At 31.2% G+C, this 21,273-nt stretch overlaps 1 protein-coding gene across 1 annotated transcript in view; it reads right to left on the bottom strand.

Annotated features, from left to right (window-relative positions):
- Positions 1 to 5,498: 5,498 nt before the first annotated feature.
- BBS8 (tetratricopeptide repeat protein 8) overlaps positions 5,499 to 21,273 on the bottom strand; it is a 31,311-nt gene continuing 15,536 nt past the window's right edge. Inside the window, exons 4-12 of the mRNA XM_076455653.1 lie at positions 20,749 to 20,883; positions 20,322 to 20,407; positions 19,868 to 19,955; positions 17,967 to 18,077; positions 15,240 to 15,379; positions 14,348 to 14,519; positions 13,681 to 13,803; positions 9,677 to 9,760; positions 5,499 to 5,964 (exon numbers count right to left, since the gene is read on the bottom strand). Of these exons, the coding sequence (XP_076311768.1) occupies positions 5,848 to 5,964; positions 9,677 to 9,760; positions 13,681 to 13,803; positions 14,348 to 14,519; positions 15,240 to 15,379; positions 17,967 to 18,077; positions 19,868 to 19,955; positions 20,322 to 20,407; positions 20,749 to 20,883 (1,056 nt within the window). The 3' untranslated portion in view covers positions 5,499 to 5,847. The remainder of the gene's footprint in view (positions 5,965 to 9,676; positions 9,761 to 13,680; positions 13,804 to 14,347; positions 14,520 to 15,239; positions 15,380 to 17,966; positions 18,078 to 19,867; positions 19,956 to 20,321; positions 20,408 to 20,748; positions 20,884 to 21,273) is intronic.

Here is a 21,273-nt window from a genome sequence, read left to right as displayed (position 1 = left end):
ACCAGCTAGTATTTAGGCTAATTTCATAGTGTTTACATTTTCTATATTAAATGCTAAAAAGGTTTTTTATTTTCCTTTTTCTTATTTTCATCTTTCGAAGCTCTACTCAAATAAGTGGTTGAGTCTAACAACGCAAAATGTGTATTTTTTCTTTGCGTTCATTGGCCTTAAAATTTTGGCCAGCAGTGTATATGCATGGAGTATAACTTTCCTATTTTTAGTATTTCGCGAAAACATTTTTATGCACATTTGTGGTCATCTTCTTCAAGTATTGATTGATTAGCATATTGATTCATGTACATTTTCATGTTCAAATGTTCATCTTGATTAAGCTTTATATATCTGTACTTTTCTTTTTTCAGTATGACATTCCGATTCTTTTTCTTCACAAAGCATTTTCTCTTTATTTTATTTATTATTTGCCAGAAGAGAGCTAGCAAGGTTAATGTTGACCGTAAAGTGTTTTGACACAGTTCAATTATTTAGGTTTGTTTCCAGTTGGATTAAGGATATGTACCTCTAATTTATGTATAAAATAAAACTTAGATATTATGTAAAACCCTGTGTTCAATATATGCAATACAAATTGTTCATTAAATATTTCTACACTTTAAAAAGTTAGTATGTGTCAAACCTTTATAAAAAAATCTTAATGTCAACATCAAACTTTTGTTTTGTCTTAAGTGAACAGTCTTAAAGTGTTTTCAAAGAACTATTTGTCTTCAAAAAAATTCTCAAGGTTACTTTCTTCTTTCTCAAAAACATAAACTTTGAATAATATATATGTATATATTTTTCCCCTCAGTGCCATATAGCCTTTTCAGGCAATTTCACTAACAATTAAGCTTGCTGCACTTCTCAACAATAAAACTGGTAGCTGTAAGAAAGGTCAAGCATTTTGACATTAAGCACTGACTGTCCATTTGCTTCCCTTTGAGAAAGTAAAGCTGGTTTGGGAGGCTGTGGTTTCAAGTTAAGTGGATCTATCTCACATTCCTTCCAATGCTATCTGCCACACCTCTTCTCACTCCACGTTAGGGCCATATTTGATTCTGATCTTATATTCTCAAATAACTATCCCATTATTATCCTATCATGTTGAAAGGTCACTCTAAAAATGTCCTTACAGGTTCCACCGTACCACCATTCCTAAATGGGCATCCAGAACGACAACAGCAGCAGTAGTCACACAAAGTAATTTTGTCACTTACTGCATAAACCATCCAATTACTTCCAAAAATATGCTGATTTTCAGTAAATATGCCTCAGAGAAGTAGCCCCATAAGAACAAATATTTTAGTAGTTATCATTTCTATAGAGAAATTGACTTTGGGATGTACTGGTTAATTGAATTGTAAATTTTTCAAAAAATTTGTGGCCTGCTTAATAGCTGACCAACTGGAATGGTAATCATATGTATAACAACAGGAACAGTGTATACTATCAAATTGGTAGTACTGTTTTGCAGATACTAGAAAGAACAGAAGCAGACTGATAGTACGGGGTACTTCCAGCAATATAAACATATATGTAAGAGCAACTGCAGCAAAGCCAACTTTCTGTAAAGGTAACAAAACAAAGTTCTCTGCATCCATGTTTTCAGTTTGTAGTAATCATTTACGTACACTGCAAAAATAAAATAGTACACTGGGAATACAAAAACGTAACGACATTCATCAAACAGCTTTTGTTTCTAGTATTAATAGTGACTAATTCTGTTATACACCACAAATTACTTGGTAATACAAAAAAAGAAAACTGAATGTAGAATGGAGATGCAGTTAACTTTGACATGTCTTGGAAGTAATAAAAATGAAGAGGCAATGGTGGCTCCCCACAAAAAAATTGTCTGATAGAGATAATAAATAAATGAAGAACAACAAAAATAAAGTGAGGATTGAGGATGAAAAGTGCATTGGAAAGAAGCTGGAAAGTTATTAGGAATACAGCAGATATAGGCAAGAGAAATATACGATGAAAAACAATTCCAAAATAAGGAGAAATACAACATACGGGAGAAGAGTTGAACATACAACAAACTGTATCCATTATAAAAATTATAAAAGAAAAGAAAACTGGTCTCACAAAATATTTGACAGAAAGGGAATATGAAAAATATACTGAAACATGAATAAGGTTTAAATGTGGTAACATAAGTACAGAACAAAAGAATGAAAATGCAGAATATAAAAGAGGTGATGACAGAGTTCACTTGGAAGCATAATAGATAAAGGATAAGAATAGATTAAGAACATAGTGAAGAGTTTGAAAAAGAAGTTGAGGATGAGAATAAGAATTTAAATAACTAGTAATTATTTAGATATTCTTTATAGTTGTGATTAGGATTACAATTGTACAAAAGATATTTATAATATGTAGGGGGGTTATGCACCCCTTGAGGAAATTTCCTTAAGTCATACATCTATCATTTTTATAACCACTTCAGTTAACAACTTTCAAGGTAGTAATTTATAACCAGAAAACTCAGTAACTTAGGTGTAATAGTTACTAGAAATTGATATTTTATTAATTAAACCAACAATCATATTAAGCCTCAAAAGAAGTGTTCAGGGCTTAATTTATCATTAACCCTTTTGCTGTATTTTGCATCTAAAGTCACCAAAATTTTTTCTTCCTTTTAAGTGCATAGGTCGACAAAAGTCCACGAAGAAAAAGAAATTTGTCCCTTCATTGTAGTAACCTACAACAGTCACTTAATGTAAAGCATCTCATGTGATACCATTTCCTGTCAACTGTTGTGAGTTAGACACCATCATTAGTATGCATGTTACAATTAGTTGCTGTGCAGGTGCTGAAGTAGTAACACATCATGTTACCTTGTGAGTTTATTTTCACCATTTTTCTTCTTTTTTTTTTTCTAATGGTGTCCTTTTGTTCTTTTATGAATTATTATGTTAGTGTTCCATTCATTACAATTATTTTTTCATGATTATAATAAATTCTTACGTTTCTGATCATTAATGGGTTTTTTTCAATTTTCCTCTAATTGTTTTGTCAAATTCTAACTTGCTCTCTTTTATTTCTAGCTTATTTTCAATAGCATGGGCACAACGGAAAAATACTCACTGAGGCTTTGCTTTTCCAAGATGAAGAAGACTCCATTTTTGAAGATGATACTGATACTTCTTCACTTATCCAAGATATCCTGATATACTGATATTATGATTTCTGAAAGTACTACAGATAATCTGAAACAAAATGTTTGGGAAAAACTTACAAACAAAGAGAAGTTGAGTGAAAAATCTGTTGCAGGAATAATTGATTTTATTGTAAAGCATGAAATTTTTAGTTTTGAAAATCTCAGCCCATATGAATGCTTTCAAATTTTTTTCTCCTAATTCTATTTATGAAATTACTGTCCAGAAAACAAACAGATATGCCCAAAACTTCACAAGTGGGAATGATCCTTTCTCTGGGATATCAAGATAAAAATGTTTGGACTGATGTTACAGAAAATGATATGAAAGCTTTCATAGCTTTATAAATATCTATGGAATTAGTACATAAGCCCACTCTTCAACCTTACTTTCAAGAAATGTTTTTTCTTACCTGGATTGGTGTTTGCAAAGTGAAGGGATCAGTATTTGTTAATTCTTACATTTTTGCAATAATGAAACATCTAACATGGGTGATAGATTGCATAAAAAAGGACTCATACTTGACACTGTTGGTGAGTTGCACACCCAGTCTTATAATGACAACAAATTCAAGGGAAGACTCTCTTCAAGCAATATTTACCATCCAAACCCTCATCAAAATGGGGAATAAATGTTTGGTCTTTATCCAACTCTTGCACTGGGTTTCTACTGAAATTTGATGTTTATACAGGAAAAGATCTGCAACGTATGCAAAATGAAGGATTAGGGTACAAAGTAGTTCAAAAACTACTTAATGGATTTGAAAATAAAGGACATATTGTCCTTTTAATCAAGTGTCACACTTTATGAATACCTCAGAATCCAGCAAATAGGAAAATGTGGTACAGTTCATGCAAATCGAAAAGGGCTGCCTCCAGAAATGAAAAGTATCAAAATGAAGAAAGGGGGCAAGCCAGTTATATGGATAAACAACAAGAAAATTTTTATAGCTTGTTTGTGGCAAGATAATGGAAAAGTAAATATGATTTCCCCAGTAACTAACAAAGGGACCTCAATTGTTGAAGTTAACAGCAAGAAAGGCAAAAAAATCTATAAATAAATTCAAGTTGTATATAACCAATACATGGGTGGAATAGATAAATTTGACCAGCTTTGTTCTACCTACCCTTTCAACAAAAAATAAAAAAAATGGTACCCGACATTATGGCATTCTGTAATTGAAGTAGCATTAGGGAATAGTCATATACGTACAACATTCAGAACTCTGATAAGAAACTGATACCCCACCCAAAAAAAAAAAAGTGTCCAAGAAAAAGAAAGTTGTCATGAAAAAGCTCAATATTATCAACCAAATTAGTTGAAATACATTTTCTATCCTCCTTCAAGCATAAAAAGCACAAACGGAACTACCAGCAAAATGTCAAAAGAAGAGAAAATGTTCATGCAAACTTAAACAAACTTCTTATTTCTGCAACATGTGCCCAGAAAAATCTGCTCTTTATATCATCCCATGTTTTGAAATTTAGCACACCAAGAAAGCATACAGATGTGAAGAACAATGCACCAAATGAGATATTAGCACAACTGAATTGATACCAAATCAGTTGATTGAGATTGACATCAACCTGAAGATGACCTAGGAAGGTCGAAATGTTCTCTTCTTATCAATAAAAGTGTCAATACTCATACCAGTCGTTCTGAGATACAATTGTCAATTACTGTAGTGTTGGGAAGGTAAACACATTTAACAGTTGACTCCTGTCAATTTCAGCAGAATAAGCAAAATTTTTTACTCATTTTTTTACTTTTTTCCAAAAAATTACATCAATTTTCTTGAGTCCTTTACTTTTGAAATAAATTTTCAAAATTCTGACTTTCATTTTTCCTGGCAAAACTGACAGCTTTTATGATAAATATTGTCTAAAGAGTGATGCATCAAAAGGATTAAGGTAAAGCCAAAACATGTGTCTCAATAATTTAACAAAGATTTTTCTCAATCACAGATCACAGTAATTGAGGGATTACAAAATTGGTGTGTTTTTTTTCTGTTCTTTTAGCATAATCTGACAATAACTTATAAAATCAAACAGAATATTTTTGTTATATTTGGAACTGAAAGAGTTTATGTAATGCATATCGGGAAAAATTTAACCCCATTTCTCACCTTTTATAATAATTGTATCATAAAGATTGAAGCATATCCTTCACTAGATTAGAAATATGGCTCTGGAAACATAAAACGTGATTAATTCTGTACAATCATAATGCAGAGGAAATAAATGATTTTCACAATGTACTCTTAAAGAGATGAGTAAAACGTGGTATTTCTAGCATGAATTGAAACAGTATTTCATTATATCTTGAGAAAGTGAAACATAATTGTATCTTGAAAGATAATTTATATTCTGCAAAATCGATCAATATTACAGAATTACTTGTATGTTTAAACATACATGAAAACAACAGACTTCAGGAATAAAACAACACCTTGATATTACTTTCAATTTCAATCAAATGTGTACTTTGCAACCAAAAAATTCATCTTTCATAAGGCCTATGTACATCCTAAAACCTAAATATACATACATGTTTTTGTAATTCTACATCTGTAAAAATGGTTGTTAGCAGTGAATCCAAATATATCACAGTTTGTGAGATAACACACATGACTAGTGTAAAAATTCATAAAATTTGGTGTGGATACCCTCCATAAAATTTCTATCTGATTTCACAATGCAGCAAACAATTTCTTCACTTTGTTTAAAAGCTCTTGTGAGTCCATATTTTCAGGAAAAATATCTAATGCTTTCTGCACTACAAGGTAAGAGGTTTGCAAGTCTCCCGTCTAAGAAAAGAAAAGTAAACAAGGTGAAAAGGTGAATAATTTATGATTTGTGTATAACATTTCATACTTTTATTTTAATCACACATAAATTATTTAAATCTTATGATCCTTACTCACCACATATCAGTAAAGCAGTGATCAACCTGTAGACAAGAGTAATATTTTGTCATTGTATGTCAATAAAACAGTAATCAATTTGTAGATCACATCAATATCTTTTGGAAGTATATTTCTCTTTTTTTTTTCTCCTTTCTGCCACATTGCAAGTTGTAGTAACTTTATTTTTCTCTTGTTCTCCTTTTGTTGACAACTGTCAAGTTTCCATTTAATATTCAGTATATATGTTATGGACTGTGTTCTATGAAATTTATGATTCCTCCAGACTAAAATTTTCCAAAAACATTTGGCCTCAATGAACAAATTAAATGTTGCATAAATACAACTTGTCCAAATTATTTTAAATAACTGAAATACTAAGGTTTATATATAAGCTAATGTATCTGCAGAATTGTGTTACTACAACAGAACAAAGCTCTTACACCACACATGTTCTAAGCTTCAACCCTGATTACTAAATATTTATATATTTTATATATAAATAGATATATACACATATATTATACAAATTTTCTGAAATATATTCATATACAAAGGTAGTAATTCTGGGTAAAACAAAAATACATTAATCAACTTTTGTATTAATGCCCTTCCTCAATGTATAGAGAGGTTGGTTTTGTTATATCATCCACATGTTTATTTAAAAAATAACTGTTAATGGGGAGTGATTTTTTTCACTTAAGCTGAAGCATATATTCATAGTAGTATCTAGTTCAGTCTAATGCTGATTTGACTCATACAAAATAATTAACTTTTATAAAAGTTTCACATATAAATGTAGCAATTTGAACAGTTAAAAAATATCTCACAAGCAAGTGCTAGGGGGTGGGGTGTAGATTAACCCTTTAGCTCAACTGGAACAGAACTCACTAAGGAGAAATGACAAGGAGTATCTCTAGTCACATCCAGGACCCAAAATATATGCTGAAAAAACAAAAGGCAATGATAGCAAAGGCTAGGGAGGGAGAACAGATGATCCTGAAAATTGGAGGGTTGGTTAGGTAACAATTAGTAGTGACCTCAAGTGAGAACCCCAAGTCAAAACAGAGATGAGGTACCGCAGGCAGAATGTGGTCTGATCAAGAGCAGCACAGTCACAGTATCCAGCATATAGTAGATGATGAAAACAATGTATTGAGAATTGGTGCAAGAAAGAAGGTTCAGAGTTTACAAGCGAAGAATTCTGGGTCATATAACTCCATTATAGTTAAGATATGAAAACTAAGGAGTTGTTAGAATGGAACATAATAAAATGATCCACTAGAAGTGGTGATAGTAGTATCATGTTCAAAGGTGTACAAAAAGTTCAAGAATGCAAAAATGGAGAAAGTGCTCAATCTGGATCCATGTGCTGAGTGTAAAAAGGGATATTTAAGGATGCTCTCCAACAAAAGGGAGAAGCATAGGTGAAGAGTTATAATTCCAGATTAGGTAGAGGTAGTGAAACACCAATGGTGACAGATTGGTCCAGCCACTCATACAAATATGAGAATGGAGGAAGGGAAAAGAGAAACACTGAACTCAATGAAACTCATGAAGTGTCCCATTGACTTAGCAAGAATAAACTCAAGAGTACATGTGCATGTGACCAAAAGTAATGAGCAGTCCCTACGAAGCCATGATCACCAAACACAAAACTTCACATGCAGAATGAGTATGTTAAGCATAAATCCTAATTACGACAAGATCCAATGTTCACAAGCAGAGGATAGAAGGTTGATCTCAGCTGAGAATGAGTTGAAATTAACCCCTTGGTAAACAAGGTATTGATTAGGAGTGAGAAATAGGAAGAATTGGTGACAAACACAACCTCAAAAAGATGTTGGACAGAGACAGATGCAGAAGAAGGAAAGCAATCAAGAAGAGGACTGAAAGGATGAGAGCAAGAGAAGTGTAGAGAAAGTCCATGAGTAAAAAGTAGAAAAAAATCCCTGTGAGGATAGAAAAGTGTGACTACAGGAGCTCAAACTATGACAGCCAGGCACTCATTGAACCAGACATAATGGAAACATCACCAACAAGCTCAAAAGAACTGGTGCTCAACAGAAAAGAAGATGGGGATCATAAAGACAGAGAACAGAGTATGAAGAAGAGGTACAATATTGGAAGGTAGAGTTGGAGAAAATGTGGGAACAACTTATGAAAACAAGGACTGATGACAGGCTGCCTCAGCATATGATTCATCTAAATCAGAAATACTTCCAAACTTCAAGGTAAAGAAAGGGGCTAGGAGAAGGGCTTGAAGAAAGAAAGAAGTCAAACTTGGAATACTAGAATATCCCTATACAAAAATCTCCAGAAATAAGCAGGTGAGTGAGCAGGAAAGATAAAGAGAACAGTCACAATAGAGAAGTGAAGGGAATGAGAATCACCTTCAAAATACTCTGGAGTACAGTGGTGTGCTTCAGATGCAAAGTGTAGAGAGATGAGGTAAAGAAGTGTGGTAAAAAAGACCAGAGAAAAACAGAGTATTGGGTGCTGGAAGGCAAAACCAATGCCAAATAACCCCCAAAAGTAAGAGCAATCTTAAATATAAGAATGTTGAAAGAAGATCCAATGATACAAGTTACAGTTAGAATTAAAAAGTAGAGAACAAGCAGAAGAACACAGAGGAAAGAAAGAAAAACAGTGAATACCTGATAAATCAAGACTGAAGAATGTGACAGTTTAAAATTCTCTTCAAAAGGAAGAGAAGTCCCCAAACCCTAAACACGTGAAGGAACAGTCAAATTTGTCCTCCTCGTTCATCCCACAAACAAGAGGAATGAACATCTGATGGAGCTACTGGAGCTGAAGTACCTATACTCTCCACAATGGCCACCATGTGATCCCCCAGGAATGTGTCTCCATAAGCAATTTTATTAAACAACCTGTGTAAAGAAATCAGTCACTCACACAAGAAGTAGAATGTGGTAAATAAACTAGTGTTCACAGTTTGAAGAAAAAAAAAAAGAATGAAATTAAAATCCCTAAAAATCTCATTATTTTGTTGCATAAAAACACCATTATGCAGTTATATAAATCACGAGAAATCTCATGAGTTTAGATGGAAGTTACCTAAAGACTAGTGGCATGCAAATTTCTGAGGAAGACTCAAGGGAAAAGACAGCTTTCTGTCTGAGGAGGTATTACCTTGCAAAAATTCCTTACTAGCAAGTACTAAGAGGTTATCTCTTTAGCTTAGTTGGTAAAGTACTCGCCAGGTGTGTGATAGGTCTTGGATTAAAAATACAACACAAATTCATTTTTGTTTATAATAAGGTTTCTTTTTTTCCTGTTATTTCTTCTGTACTTAAGAAACAAAACAATAAAATGTATTGATAACGATGGAAAAGAAGGTGTGTTATTTTTCACCAATGCTTTGCTTGCCTGAATTATACAGTTAACAATAACAATATCAACCCCATACTTCATTATCTTAAAATAAACCATTCATTATTCACAATTTATTTCATTGTGTACAAAATCAACTCATGTTTTAAACCATCAATTTTTCTAAGTATTCAGGAAAAATGTCCAGAGCATTCTGTACTTTTAATATTCAAAATAAAACTCTGTTACAATATTTTAAATTTACTGTTTTTATTTAACTTACCTGTTCTGCAAGTAATGCATGATTGTAAAAAGGCTCAAACAGGTGAGGTGCAAGGTTAGCTGCAGCTTGAAAGTATGCTCGAGCCTATGAAATATAAAAATTGTTTAAATTAACTCTTCAAACAATGATTTCTATAAAAATGATGCCCACTGATTTTTCATGAGATACAAACCTGGTGATAATTAAACAATACACCAATAATCAGTTATTATCCTATACTTGTATGTTATATCAACAAAACATCCAGTCATCATCAGCTCTGCCAGCAAAGGATATTACACAACAGATCCTTTCAAAATGGATGCCATACACTACAGCAATATATGAAAGATAAATGAAGTTCTACCTAAAATACCAACTTATACAAACCAATTTAATCTACAATTGTACTTTATCATACAATTTCTACATTATTTTGATTGCAAATGTCTAAAGTATCTGGAAGATATACAGAATATTTTCATTTTTGCAACACCAAATGCTCCAAGCTTCACAATGTAAACTAACAGTAATCTTTATATCTAGAAAACCTCAAGTTTAACTAAGGTTTGGTTTCCATGAACAGATGAAAATGTAAAAACATTCTACAACGATGAAGAGTAACGAGAAAGTCAGCTTTCTTTTAATGCACGAGGTATATTGTAGTTTGTAAGATGTTTCATTTCAAAACACTAAAGTATTAACAATGAAAATAACTGTCTGACTTTCATGGTTCTTAACTTGGAACAAAAAGCATGTCTCTCAATCACGGCAAGTGTTTTATCATTTATATTTCTCAACAATATACTGTTATAGAGATCTTTGAAAGGTTGCTTATCTTATTAAGTACAGAATCTGTTAACTTGTATGTTGGCTTGTTTCTTTACAAGCTTGCTAACTTAAACTGTTATGGTAATTGTGAGGGATTTTTGAAATTTACGTATTCTTTGTTTGATTTGGCATACAGGGTTTTTTATTTATGTTAATTTACCAAACCAATGTTATTTTTTGGTTCTCTTAGTTAAAAATGACCTTGTACTTCCTTGGATACTCAATGGCCAGTTGAGAATTCACAACCATGAAATAGTGAGCATTCAGGAATGTTAAATATGCATGTTGGATATGATAAGTTAAATTTTTATAACTACTGTATTCCACTTTCCAAATGAACTGAGCTTATGCTTATAGATATAGTTAGAATTGTTTGTAAACTCTTTAGTATAATCTTCTATTAAGTGTATAAATAAGCTTAAAACAGAGATTAATCAACATTTAAAGTGTTTACATTAACCTCTTGCTCACCAACAGAGCATACATAAGCCTAATATCCTCATCTAAGGGCTCAACTATTCATAGACTAGGGCTCATGCTTAACTTTTTTAAGTGAGCCCCCTAGGTCCCAAAAACATGTATTTTTATGGGCCAATCCTATAGCTCATTGCACAATGTACTCTATAGTGGAGGCAGGGGTAGATCCACGAGATCCATCCCCATAATCAGAATTCCAAAATTTCAGTACTTTTATTTGGTTTCACCTGATGATTCAAATTCCACACAGATGTTTTGATTTTAATTATAATAGAAATGATGGGAAAATATTTGTTGATTATAATACACCTGTGAGGCAATCTGAATCTGTTCCTGAGAGGTTATAAAAAACATTGAATTAGATAGTGGATATTACGTAAATTGAAAGGATACTAAAGATATTAACATATCTCAACTTATTTTGTTGTAAATCCTCAGCAATTGAAATTATTTTAGGATTAAAGTAAATTAATTTATGTAACTTTTTTCTTTTTCCTTTTTATTAACTATATTTTTGTGCACCAGCAATAACAAGCATGGGATTACATAAACCCAATTCAGTTTTATTACTCATCAGGATTCATTTACTATTACTGTTTAGAATGTAAACCAACTCATTTTTAATAATTATCACTCTTTTCACTGAACTTCACAGTTTCTCTATCACAAATATCTGGTTTTAACAATCTGTATACCCATCCACATACAGCTTTAGCAAAAATCAAAATATAACCTTAAGAAAATAAAATGCAAATCCCCAGGGTAAGGATAGAATTAATAATTTAATCCTGAAAAATCTATCCAAAGAAATAATAACAAAATTAGTAATAATTTTAATTTATTATTATTATCTGGAAATCAGCTATTATTATTAAGGTTAACCCCAAGTAAAATAATAACACAAGTAATCTCAAGAGCTATAGACTCATTAGCTTGCTAAAAGAACCTCTGTAAGTTGATGAAGAAATTAATCATGAAATGCTTACCTAGAAACAAACATTATTAACAACACACAGAACTAACTCTGATAAAAAAAACATAAACAAACCACTGACTAACTCATTAAACTTACTGAAACCAACCATCAAGGTTTCAACAGAAAGCATACAACTGAAGCTACTTTTCTAGACATCCAAAAAGCTTTTGATTCAGTATGACACAATTATAAAATAATGTTATGTAACACAAATTTTGTTCCTGGATAGTATGTATTATTTCTTAATTGCTTATGTTGCAAAAGTACAAAAAATGGCCATTATTCTTTTCAAACTTTGCTTTTGTGACCTGGATAATGAAATTTAGAAATTAACCTATTTTCTATGTAAAAACGAGCAAATTTACACATTTTCATTTACATAAGATCTAAATGAAACAACATATGAATCAAGATTTACATGTATTTATACTAAAGTTACACAAAAATGAACAAAAATGTTTAGAAGTGATTAGTTTTTTGAGATTTGAGACTGTAGTGTAAATCACTTTCATGTATCAGCCCCCAAATACAGTTTCCCATCATGTTTTTGTTATATGCTCCCAGGTCACAAAAGCAAAGTTTAAGGAGAAAAATAGGTCTCTTCCATTTACTTTAAGCATAAGCAATTGGGAAATAACACTTTCTGCCCAGGCACAAGAAAAAGTGAAAATTTTGCTACATAGTGTAATCGATAATAACACACTCACCCATACTGTATGCTGGATTTCAAACTTTCTTCCCAACAAAACAGTTAAAATTAACATCAACAATATGAAATTTAGTCCCTTCAACTTCAAAGTTGGTGTACCCAAGGGTCAAGTGTTATGGCTAACATTATATAACCTCTTTGACAATGATAACCCATTCTTATCTTTAAATCACATAAATAAATCTCTTGATGATATTGTTATCTAGAGTTCTAGCAATCTACCAAGGAATTTTGCTTTGTTTGCTTTTCTACTGTGATATCCCAACAGAGTGGCAAACAACTTTGTCACTCACTGGCATGTATTCTTGGAGATAGCACAATCAAGTTTCAAGTTAGGTACCTTAGTTGTGACAGCCTTGGCAAAGGCTATGAACCATCTAAAACACACACTGCTTGATCTGTATACACAATACATATACACACTGCTTGTTAAGCACAATAGGCAGTATGTGCTTTGTACATTGTACACAGGTGCAGCTAGCTCAATATTTGTTGCACAGGTATGCATGGTGACAACATTTGTGGATTGTATGTATCTGATGAGCATCTGTAAGTTTGACAAGATCCATTCATTGCCTGTCATAAGTACGACTTGGTTAAGAAATGCTTAGATCAACATATGTGAAGTCAAATTTTTAACCATAATTTCATCTGGTTTATAAGCTTATGTTAAACTAGTTAGTATGATTCCTGTTAATAGGAAATCAATTAAATTACCCAGCTCTGATGCACCACTCTCTTTAATTATCAGAATTATTTTTAATTAGACAGAATTTTAATGTCTACCAATACCTGTATGACATGGAAGTTAAAGAAACAAAATATACACCATCCATCTGATGTACATTTAATAAATTGTTGTATACCTGCTACATTTTCATGGCATACAAGAAAGTCAACATATATTTGATTGTTTATTTCTAAGTAAAAGTAAATGCTATGGATATTATACAACTAATACAGCATTTAGTCTTTTTCTTTTCAAAACAAGAAAGGAAAAGTGAGTCCCAAATATAGATATGGTAAACTTACCTGGTCAATATTTCCCTTGGCTATCTCAATAACCCCAAGGTTGTTGTAAGACTCAGCATGGTCATTGTTGATAACTAAGGCTAATTTAAAGCACTGAGATGCTAAATTCTTGTCTCCTATCCCCTGTTGCAAGAAAATTTAGCTGTTAATTAAGTAACACATTTTTTACCTTTTCTAGCATGTTGCAGAAAATGTAACAACTAACTAAGCAATACCTATAACAAGCTCTTCTGACATGTTCATTTATTCAGGAGTGTAAGCTGCATTTTTAATACAACAAATATTTGTAAAGCACTTAATCTGTTGTATTTCATTGTAACACTTAAAATAGGCATTATAGTAAGAAACACATATTTGCTGTGGATGATTGTTCATATGTTTATATAATACTACAGCTAAATACTATTATACACCATATATATGACTTAGTTTTCTTATTCTTGTTTCTGCAAAAAATTACATTAATCAATTTTTGTTAGCCAGTTTCATGCCCTTGTCAGTACCAAAAGCTCACTTATTATACTTAGAAAAACAATCTCACCAACACTGTCAGCCAAATTATCATGATTTCCATGACTGACTGCTCACTAATAACACCTAGTACAGCAATTTGACAAACATTGGTTACCATAATTTCTAAGACTCACAGTTCATTTACTATACTTACAACAGCAATGTGACCAATGTTGTACCACACATCAGCAAGGTTATCATCAGTTCCAAGACTGACAGCTCTTTCGAAGCAGGTTAAAGCCATATCATACTGCTGGGCATAAAAACAACACAAGCCTAAGTTGTTATACAGTTCTGTATTGTATATTCCCATCAGTAGTAGCCTTCTAATATAGAAAACAAACAAAAATATTTTTTGTTGTTTCTAGCATTTACATGTAGAAAAATAAACCTTTGAATAGAAGAGTTAACATTAAGAACTGTTGCTCTAAAAAATTAAAATATACAATACAATTCATTCCACGAGTACAAGTGCATATTTATAAGCTTAATCTCAAAAACAAAATATGTCAAAAAAACTTCTTCTTGTCAAACTTGTGGTGGCCATCTTTTGGTTGTTTTTATTAAACTATTATCTAGTTTTTTTCTTGTTTCATGTTCACTTAATTGTTTGAATAATTCTGCTGAAGTATTTTTTTCTCTTTCATTTTTAATGTTGATAAATTCTCCTCATGAAACTTTACTAAGATTTCTCCACACATCATTTATTTTTTAACCTCCATAATATCTAAAATATATAACTTATTATTGTTGTCATGAATCGTTTCTTTTTGTGACTAAATTTACCACCTAGTCACCTATAGTAAGTAATAAGTGCACTTATTCAAATATAATACCAACAATGATAGTTAGAATGACCAGAGGCAAAAACTTGCAGAAAATCTCTGACTTTCTATATGTATCTTTCTTTTCTAAATGAAATTATTTACGTACAGCTACTAGAAATTATTAGGTGAATACAGCTTTAAATCGAAAATATAATAAGGGAAAAAATATGCTTCAAAAAGGGTATTTGTTACCTGAAACATTCAAAGACAATAAATTACCTATAGAATCTGAGAGCTAGTTCTGGTTGATCAGAATAAAAATGATGAGTTGCTATGCAGGCTATTGCTTCTACATTTATAGCATCATACTGGAGAACATCCTTGTAATACTTTACAGCAAGATTCATGTCATTCAAAGCCTTGATATAAAAGAGAAGGAGTAATGATGTCATTTGACAGGATTAACAGGAAACTATTTATACACTATTATACAGCAAAAAAAGTTTCTTGTCACAAACTTTTGTAAAAACTCTTTGAATACATTTGTTTCAAATATAATATTTGATTAGCTAACTTTGAATGAAATACCAATGAAAGATTTGGAATCTCAACTATATTTGGAGCTGTACTGTAAAACTGTGGAATGGCATCAGCATTTAACACTAAAAAAACATCACTGACATAATAATATTCAATGCTGATCAATGAAAGTGATGTTAAAAATACAATCAGAAATTGTGAGCTTTAATATACAAATGTTGTGTATGTTATGTTTAGACAATTTTGGAATGTAACCAAGTTATTAAAGTTCATAAATCACATCTGGTCATTATCTCTCTCTTTGGTAACCATGTATCTTGGCAAAAGCAATGTATATGCAGTTCCCACGAAAACATGTTTCTAACAAAAAGGTGTCATACCTAAAGCACATCATTCTACATTGTGAGCTTTACATACTCCACCTAGTGCATGAAAATGATGGTTCCCTTCTGCCTATTTCAACTGCTAAGTCACAAAGAAATCTACAGGTGCTGCATCAAGCAACTTGAAACTTAACCAGTATGTTTTCATATAGAATAGTAAGAATACTCTTTTCATTCTACAAGTGCTTGAGTACATGACAGCTGAACAGGAGGTATTACTGAAAATCTTATTTTGATGAACACATACCCTGATAACTTCATTTACAGACAGAGATCCTTCTTGTTATGTTGCATGTTGTTGCTTCATTTCAAATTCACGGCTTATGCCACTGAACTTTATGTTCATAGATTCTCACATGTTACAAAACATCAAACTTTGTTTATAATGGATGGAATACAAGGTATTGATGGTGTCTTTCTAAATGTTTTTTGTGCTCCATATTGATTCATTTTATTTTGTTTTCCAGTACCATCAAGTATAAAGAATATTCCCATATAAAATATTCTAAATCCCCAATCTGAGTACACCCTTATGATCTGAGCCTATGAATATTTGTTATCAGAAACAACTGTTACATACCATCTCATAAAGTGACCACATTTCAGTGGCACTACACTACCCACATAATATAAACCAATTGTAAAATGTAATTCTAGTATGTACCATTCCATATGTAGTTTGTTACATAGTTTGATAATTTTCATATTAAAAATTGTTTTAATATAACCTACAAATGTCTTTCTAGTATGTATGTATACATTTATACAGAGATATAAAGAAAAAAGTAATTTATCATTCAAATACTTTCATGCACACACTTGTGATTAATCAGTGATGACGAGAAACCCACTTGTTGAGAAATTTATATGCAAAAACGGCTCGTTTGGGCTGAGAAAACACTTGTGATTATAATTACTGTAGCTGTGATAAAATCTAGTCAACAGTTCCACAAACCATTTTTGAGCTACTCTTGTCTGACCAAATAGTGAGGTTGGACCATCACTCTTATAGTGCACCCACAACCCTAAAGTGCAGAGCTTTATTTTATTAAAATGGGATGTATGCCATGTATCCTTGGAATTCACTGTCTCAGCATGTTAACCACTGAGCCAGGCCTGCCACACCTTCCCCATAATAGAACAAACACAGGATGTATAAAGAATTTTTCTCTGTTTGTTACAGGATATATTATATTACTTGTAATCAGGCATACTGTATATAGAGTAATTACTTGCTTTTTATGTGCTAAATACTTTATCATATGGTGAGAAATGAATATATTCATTGGAGAGAAAAATACAAAATAATGTAATTATGATATTATATTTACCAATGGGCATGTTTCATAAAATTATGCTCCATGAAATAATACAGTCACATTACAAATTGATTTCAAAAGTTATGACATAAGATTCAGTACAAGTTTGTATACCTACTGTGTAGAAGACATGTTCATATTACAACAGTTAAGCATCACAATAAATTAAAAAATACTCCAACATAGCCAATAAAATTACAAAGGAAACTTTAAATACTATAATATTTTAAATAATTTAAGACAATGCATATGTAAAACACAATTATACAATTAAAAGTAATTCAACATTAATATAATTACATAAAAAAAATGAGTTGTTAAAACAAGGACTTGCCCCAAAAATACTTTAAACAAATTTTGGTGTTCTGTGGCATCACATTCATATCCACATAATTATTTAAATTCCTGTAACACCATCCACGCTTAAACTACCCAGACTTACGAAACATATGTCCAGTACTTTATTATATCTATACCTGCACCAGCTTCCTTTTTTAGTACAGTATTTTTGTTTTTTTTCAATTTCAATAGTTTCTTTGATATTCAATTAATTTTAAATTCTACCTGATTTACCAACCTAGTGTTACTCTAATCTATAACATGAGTTGTTTGCGACACAAGTTCTGTTAATACTGATTCATTTACTGTTATAGAACACTGACACATATCCAGTCTTTTAAGGGCAAGTCCCTGTTTTAATAACTATTTATTGTGCAATGATTTTAACACTGTATTCCGTTTAATCATACATATAAATGATATACCTCATATATCCGAGCAATACTGGTAAGAAGACATGTTTCACCTGGAAAGTTTTCTAACGAATGCTTATAAACATCAAGGGCTGCTAGAGGTTGGTCTAATCGGATATAAACCTAGATAAAAACAAGCTACATATGATTTCCTGTGAACACTGTAAAAATCAGAAAATGTCATGTAGTCCTACACTGAAATTTAGTAACTGTAATAAACTTAATCAACACAACACTCTCAGTTGAGAAGTGTGTCTGAATATTATGATCTTTCAGTATAATCACAAATAACATTTAAATGATAAATTATAATTTTGAGGTCTTCAAATAATTCTGTACTAATCCATAACAAAATTAGCACAAAAACATAGTTATTGCTATGGCAGGAATATAAAATTTTGCAAACTATCCATATAGTGTTATACTCAATAATTAATTTCTGGTGAATGCAAGTTACTTCAGTTTCTTACCAATATTTATTAACACAATACCATCCAAGAAAAACACACTGATGATGATGGACTTGTTTGTTGTTAAGCAGAAACTAGCACAATGGTCTATCTACTATGTGTCCACTGAGAATACAGTAACTTCTTTATTAGCATAATAAGCTCTCATACTTACCATTCACCACTTCAATGGTGGAGATGATAGGAAACTAGCGAATTATTAATGATACTAATGTTTTTTTTAATAGTTTGGATACTTTAACATGAAATATTGTTGAATCAAAACTGTAAATATTTAAAAAAGATCTTTTAAAACTTATTCTGGTTCATTATTTTATAAAACAGCCTATTCAACATTTATGGATTTAAGTAAAATTCACAGTGAAATTCAGTCTCCAACTTTCAAGAATCCATAGGCAAATGATAACAAAAACAGAGTTCCAAGCACAGAGCTGCTAATATAGTATCAACATCAAATATCTGAAATCATAGGATTTAAAATAATACAGAAAATTTGGTTACAACAAGAAAATGTGATAATAGCATCAGAAAAATTCCAATTTTATTTTTACATACTTACAGTGTATTTTTATTTATTCATTAAAATATAACTAAAATAACAATGCTAAAAGATAAAAATACATCTTTGTAAATAATTCATTTTCATGTATGCAAAAATCAGTTGTTAAGGTAAAGAATAGATTTTTATCAAGAAAGATAAGTTTCCAACAAAATACAATATTTACCTTAAAACCATTCTGCATTAATTTTCTAATTACATCTATCAACTCTTTCACTGCAGGCTCTGTTGAATCAGCTGAATTCATGACCCAAACTGACCTTTATGGTTTCCAAAGAATAACTTCTAATATGTTTTGTTTATTTACGGAAATTTTGCAATCATTAAGAGTCATTTATGGACAAAAAAAATCAGAATTTTTATTGAAGTATTTCCACTAAAAATTTCTCAGGGAATATACAGAGTCAAAGTGTTGACTGCTCTGAGTGCATAGTAATTTTCATATTAACATGATAAATACTTCTCTCCATCTGAAAAATCTCAAATTTCCTTTGCGTAATTTCTAAAATCTCCTAAATAAGTTTCAAATGTGTTTCTCAGACAAATTTTCAGTGAAAATACCTGTAATGTTTACTAAAAGCTTGCCAAATTTCAAGAAGAAACACTGAGAACATGCAGAGTTATAGATCTATATAGTTTTGTGGTTACAAAACTGGTCAAATTGACTAAGCCTGTCTCTAAAGAGTTTAAGCTACATGCCATATGTAATTGTATCAAAACTATTGATGTTACAAAAATAAGATATTCTACTAATCTTTCTCTTGTTTTAGGAGCATGTAACTAATGTTTACTCTCACCAACATAACATTGATTCTTTCACAAAAATACAGTCGGTCAGTATAAGAAAGAATAGTTTTCTCTTCATGTTAAAAATTTCACTTTACCTTTCCTAGCCAAAGATAACTGTCCACATTTTCTTGCTGTCTCACAGCTGACTTAAACTGTCTTTCAGCATCTCTATACATTCCAAACCTGCATGGTGAAATTTCAACTAGTTTATATCCTATAATTTTACAAAATATTAATGACATGACCTACTTGTAAAGTTCACAATAAAATCCAATTTTAACTCTATTACAATAAAGTTTATAAAAATTTATTGTACATACAAGCTTTACAAGATTTGATGGTAAGTTCATGAATTTGTAATTCTTACAAGTTAAGAGTCTCTACACTTAAATATTTTGTATTCAATACCTTTGCAACTCAATAAAACTACAATTATTGAATAATAATGCATATTTCATAACCTACATGACAAATCTCTGTAAACTTACAGAATGTACAGTGAATCATGTCATTCGAATACTCTAGTCACATATATAAATCCTAACTGACCTGTAATAACACTTCCCTAATTGTAGTTTCCACCACCAGTCTTGGTATTGACATGCCTGAGTAGCTTGTGCTGCAAGATCTAAAGCCTAAAAATGAAGGAGTTGCATGTATTACCAAACGCCAGCACATACACACTGTATGACACCATTCCCATTAACAACATTATGAAATGTCTCAAATCATTAACTACTGAATTGGCTAAATGATGATAGATATTTAATTTTTTAGTTGATCAGTTACCTAACTTGTATTAGTATTTAAACCTTAAACTAAACATTTAACCATCTGATGAGGAGTGTTTAAACTCTCAAACCAACCAATTTTGTCAACTTGTGCTGGATATTAAGACTGTAAATTGACTATCTAGTAATAGGCATTTATAAAAATCTACATATAAATAGTTAATTTTATGTGAAAGCAAACTTACATGTCTAGCATCATTCTCGTGATAGTAAATGTATTCAAACAAGGCTTTGGCAAGGCTGGGGTTTGCAGAATATTTAGAAATATTAAGTCTTGGTAGATTGATAAAGGGTCCATCAGGTTGTGACAACATAGAAGCCTGTGAGAAAAGGTAAACACTTGATTTGGACTTATGTTTGTAAATCTCAGTTAAATATTGCAAAACAAAAACATTTTTTGACAAAAATTGTTCAATTTTTCACACCTTAATTGCTTTGAAAGAAACAATTAAATACTGAACAAAACAGTTTTTTCTTTTTAAATTATCTAATTTTATGTTTCTAATGAAGTGAAACAGAACATAAAATAAGTTTTTACACATTCTAATCATATCAAGTTACAATTAGTATTTCTAACACGCTATTTAAGTTTTTAACAGCATTAATTTTCTGTATTTAATGCTTTAACATTGTCATCACGACACTTGTTTACCATTTACTTTTTTGTATATACAAGTTTACAATAATTTGATAGTGCAGTTTTTTTTAGC

Source organism: Tachypleus tridentatus, chromosome 9 (assembly GCF_004210375.1).
Source record: "Tachypleus tridentatus isolate NWPU-2018 chromosome 9, ASM421037v1, whole genome shotgun sequence".
Taxonomy (NCBI): Eukaryota; Metazoa; Arthropoda; class Merostomata; order Xiphosura; family Limulidae; genus Tachypleus; species Tachypleus tridentatus.
Note: the sequence above shows the minus strand (reverse complement) of the source record. Positions and strands in the feature narration are given on the sequence as shown.